The 5,285-nt window shown below is 37.3% G+C and overlaps 1 protein-coding gene across 1 annotated transcript in view; it reads right to left on the bottom strand.

Annotated features, from left to right (window-relative positions):
* Positions 1–904: 904 nt before the first annotated feature.
* LOC108674518 (signal peptide peptidase-like 2B) overlaps positions 905–5,285 on the bottom strand; it is a 14,409-nt gene continuing 10,028 nt past the window's right edge. The window contains exons 12-14 of the mRNA XM_018162479.2: positions 5,038–5,187; positions 3,236–3,396; positions 905–1,328 (exon numbers count right to left, since the gene is read on the bottom strand). Of these exons, the coding sequence (XP_018017968.1) occupies positions 1,248–1,328; positions 3,236–3,396; positions 5,038–5,187 (392 nt within the window). The 3' untranslated portion in view covers positions 905–1,247. The remainder of the gene's footprint in view (positions 1,329–3,235; positions 3,397–5,037; positions 5,188–5,285) is intronic.

Here is a 5,285-nt window from a genome sequence, read left to right as displayed (position 1 = left end):
TTGATAAGCAGCAAAGTATTCTGAATCCAATGATTAAAAATCATCGCCCAGTGAATAGATTAGCCTTATGATGAACACAGTCGTGGTATCGCCGGTATAATGGTAGCAGTAATGGTAGCAACATGCACTGAATATCTAGTAATTAGATACCCTAACAAAATTTAGAGTCGCCCCAGCTTCTGGTAATGCAAATCAGAAGCTGCCGCGTCTGTAAATTTTCACTGGGTGGTAGTATATACCATTACTGAATACCATTGATACTATGCATGGTTACTAAATATTTAGTCATGGTAGTATCATGCAGACAACTTCATGCCTGGTTCACTAAATATTTAGTGATGCGTTGAAATTATCGCGTATATAAACGCGCTAATTTTACCAATACATATCCAATATAACATTAATGTTTTATCGGATATATGTTGTTTATATACCCAAATAACATCAACGTTTTATTGGATATACATTGTTAATATTTTCAATATATAATGCTTATATATCCAATATAACATTATTGTTTTATCGGATATATGTTGTTTATATATCCAAATAACATCAACGTTTTATTGGATATACATTGTTCATATATCCAATATATAATCCGTTAATATATCCAATATAACATCAAGGTTATATTGGATATATATTGTTCATTTATCCAATATATTATTTGTTTATATGTCCAATATAAGATCAATGGCTACTAATATTCAACAACATGTATCATTTAGCCACGTCAATGATGTCATGTATCATTATATTATATATACTTCAATTATTAGGAGAGATCCTACACCAGACCACGTCCTTCCCATCCTAGGACGTCGTATTGGAATCCTGCTCTTCTACCCTTCCTTGCCACACCCACCCTGTCAACCTGTCACACCTGCCAACCTGTCTACCTGTCACACCTGCCAACCTGTCTACCTGTCACCCTGTCAACCTGTCACCCTTCAACCTTTCACTCCGTCACCCTGTCACCTCCTTCAATCTATCAACCCTCACCCCACCCACTCAAAACTTTCACCTGCCACCCCTTCACCCTTTCACTTAACAGCAGTTCACCCTTTCAACTGTCACCCCTTCACTTAGCTGTCACCCTTTCACCTGTCGCTCCTTCACCTTTTCGCCTGTCACCCTTCCACCTGTAACCCCAGTCACCTTTTCACCTGTCATTTATTCGCCCTGACAACCCTCAACCTACCCTGTCAACCTGTCACCCGTCACCCCTGTCACCAGTAACCCCACTAAGGCACGTCATCCCTGGTCCCGTGGTCCCCCGCAGCCGCGTCGTCGCCTTCGTCGTGTATCTTGTCGAGCGCCTCGTCCTGCCGAGACAAGCGCACGTCAGTAGATGGTGATAAGATAATGATGGTGATAAGATAATGTATCTTGTCGAGCGCCTCGTCCTGCCGAGACAAGCGCACGTCAGTAGATGGTGATAAGATAATGATGGTGATAAGATAATGATGGTGATAAGATAATGATGGTGATAAGATAATGATGGTGATAAGATAATGACAGTGATAAGATAATGATGGTGATAACTGATAAGATAATGATAGTGATATGATAATGAAGCAAGGTAATAATAAAGCGAAGGTAACGACAATGTGACAATAATAAAGTAAGATGTGATAATGCAACGATAATGAAGAAAAATGATGGCAATGAAAAGGTAATGAAGCAAGGTAATGGTTATGCAGAGATAATAAAGCAAGTAAAGCCAGAAAAAAAGATGATAATGAAGACAAACTTACAGACAATGATAAGCGGTGAATAAATTGCAGAGAGTAACCATGAAGACAATGATAACAACGATAGTAATGATGAAAATGATATTATACACGATACTGAATGTGATGAGATAAAGAGAGATTAAATTAATGATAAAGATAATAATTATCATATTTATAAATGATTATAATGGCAGTGATGAAGTTAAAAAAATATGATCGTGGAAATAATGCCAATCTTGTAGAAGATAATTAACAAAATCATGAAGATGTTAACATTCATAATCAAGATTATGATAAGAAATGTACTAATCAATTAGATGAGTAAATAATAAAGATGGTGAAAAACATATTGATAATAAATATAATCATGATGCCAATGACAATAGTTATTATGGTGACGATAATGATAGCTACAATGATGACGGCAATGATAACAAGAAACACAATGATAACTGTGATGATAACAACAAACACAATGATAACGGCGATGATAACTACAATGATGATGACGATAATAACAAAATTAAAGATTATGCCGATGATAACTACATTGATGACAGCGATGATAACAAACATAATGATGACGGCGATGATAACTACAATGATGATGGTAATGATAATAACTATAATTATGGTAATGATAACAACCATAATGATGGTAACGATAACAAAGATAATGATGTTAATGATATATAGAGTTTCAACAGTTTTTCAAGTTTTCTAAAAACTTCCTTTTCAATTACACTTAGGCGTCGAATAATGATTCTGGATAAAAAAGACACGATCGCAGTTCTGAAATAAAAATCCATATATTCTAACGTTTCGGCTATCTACACTTTAGCCATGATCAGAGTAAATAAGATGATAATCTGGAAAGAATAGAAATTCAGATAAGAATACATTAAATATCAGATCAGATTTTATCTATACAAATTGAGGAAATTTGACATCTCTTGGTATTTTACATTGATGAACGGATTATTTTGTCTAATAGCTATTGTCTCCGCTATTCTAAGGTCTAATACTTCAGAAAAAGAATGAATTACAGAGAAACAGTCAGATATGTTGTTGGGAACAGGGCTGTTATGGTCTTCAACGAAGTGCTTGTGGATACTGCTGCTACTATAACGGTGNTGAAAACAGCCATAATGATGGTAGCGATAACAAAGATAATGATGTTAATGATAACTACAATAATGATGTTAATGATAACAAAGATAATAATGTTTATGATAACTACAATAATGATGTTAATGATAACAAAGATAATAATGGTAAAGATAACATCAATAACGCTGGAAACAGTACCTGTGCAGCAGCAGGCGCCCACATGCTGGCGAGGTCTATGGTGATAACAACTATAACGATGGTAATGATAACAAGATAACAATGATAACATTACCGGTGCAGCAGCAGGCGCCCACATGGCGGCGAGGTCTATGATGATAACAACCATAACGATGATAAAGATAACAAGATAACAATGATAAGAGTACCGGTGCAGCAGCAGGCGCCCACATGGCGGCGAGGTCGCCCCTGAGCGCCGCGATGACGACCGTGACGAGCAGCGTACAGGGCACGAGGTACAGCAGCGCGGGCTGTGCACTGCGCATCATGTACAGCGCCAGGAACGTCAGGCACAGCCCCACGCTGTACGCTGTGTAGTGCACGCATATATATAGCAGCATGTACAGCACGGATATATATAGCAGCATGTAACGTAGAAGTAGAGTAGCAGTAGAAATAGAGTAGCAGTAGAAGTAGAGTAGCAGTACAAGTAGAGTAGCAGTAGAAGTAGAGTAGAAGTAGGGCAGGAGTAGAATTAGAGTAGGAGTAGAAGTAGAGTAGGGGTAGGGGTAGAAGTAGAACAAGGGTCAGCGAGTGAGCGGCGCGGCTGCTTTGCTCATCAGCCACAGACGCTCCCTGGCGGACACTGACACTGACGCGGACACTGACACTGACGCGGACACTGACACTGACGCGGACACTGACACTGACGCGGACACTGCCACTGACGCGGACACTGACACTGACGTGGACACTGACACTGACGTGGACACTGACACTGACGTGGACACTGACACTGACGTGGACACTGACACTGATGTGAACACATTTCTAAATACTTTCAAATATAATTATAATATATATTTGAAATAGTTTTAGAGTAAACGCATTCGCAAACATATCGTAATTTTCGTCAACATTTCTCGAAAAAATACCAAATAAGAGAAATACAATACAAATATCATTAGCACCTAAAGTTCAGTATAAATATCATGGTTAAGAAGTCTAATAAATAACACTGTCCACACTGATGCAGTGTAGAAGCGCGACTCAGTACTCAGTAAGCACTGAGTAGGTACAGTATAAAAATAGTAAGTATAATAGTATAAAAATAGTGCAGTAGGTACAATTTAAAAATAGATCATTTAAATAATGAAGCACATTTAAATTTCTCGTCTATTCCTGAATAAAAAACGACCATTGAGAATCAAATGACCACTAACTCGATTTTCACTTATTACGTACTTTTCAACGGAACAACCGCATATGCTTAGAAATAACAACTATATTTTGTTTCCTGTATTATAAAAAAGCATACATTACTGACAATTAAAACACGACATACTTAGCAATAACTACTTGTCTTCTTACACGTTATAGTAATGAACGGGCATACGTTATTAGAATTTAAAACACATTACCTACATAAATAAATGACCATATATACATTACCTACATATTTAAATACTTTTAAATGCAATACCTACATATATAAATATTTTTAAGTGCATTACGTACCTACATAAATAAATGCTCCAAAATACGTCCAGTACATATTTAAAGTACTTTTAAATGCATGTACCAACATAAATAAAGGCTTCTAAATACATCACCTACATATTTAAATACTAGCATTTCCTACATCAACATGAGTCAGATGGCACACCTATAATGTTGGCGGTGAAGGGATCTTAATATTAGTGTATTACTTACACATAAAAAATAATCATAAATACCTACATTACCTATACTTTTAAATGCAATACCTATATATTGAACTATCTTTAAATGCATTATCTACATTAACATGACTCAGGTAACTAACCTATAATGTTGACAGTGAAGTAGAGCGGCCATTATTATGGCTGGAAGTTTAAGATTACCTTCCCTAGATAAATAAATGCTCCTAAATACTATACCTACATATTTAAATGCCCATACATACCTACAATACCTACATATTTATGTACTTTTAAACACATTACCTACATCAACACGACAGGTAACTAACCTATAATGTTGACGGTGAAGTAGAGCGGCCATCTGTGAGGCCGGGTGCTGAGGTCGAAGTAGTACAGGAATGCGATGAGCAGCCCAGGCACGAGCACGTCACCGAACCCCAGCAGGTTATAGTTGCCTGAGAGCCCGCACACCTGCACCTGTCTCTTATACACATCTAGATGTGTATAAGAGACAGACACTGACGTGGACACTGACACTGACGTGGACACTGACACTGACGTGGACACTGACACTGAC

The sequence above is a fragment of the Hyalella azteca genome, unplaced genomic scaffold (genome assembly GCF_000764305.2).
Source record: "Hyalella azteca isolate HAZT.00-mixed unplaced genomic scaffold, Hazt_2.0.2 contig16827, whole genome shotgun sequence".
Classification (NCBI taxonomy): domain Eukaryota; kingdom Metazoa; phylum Arthropoda; class Malacostraca; order Amphipoda; family Hyalellidae; genus Hyalella; species Hyalella azteca.
The sequence above is the reverse complement of the archived record's forward strand: the minus strand, read 5'-3'. Positions and strand labels throughout refer to the sequence as shown.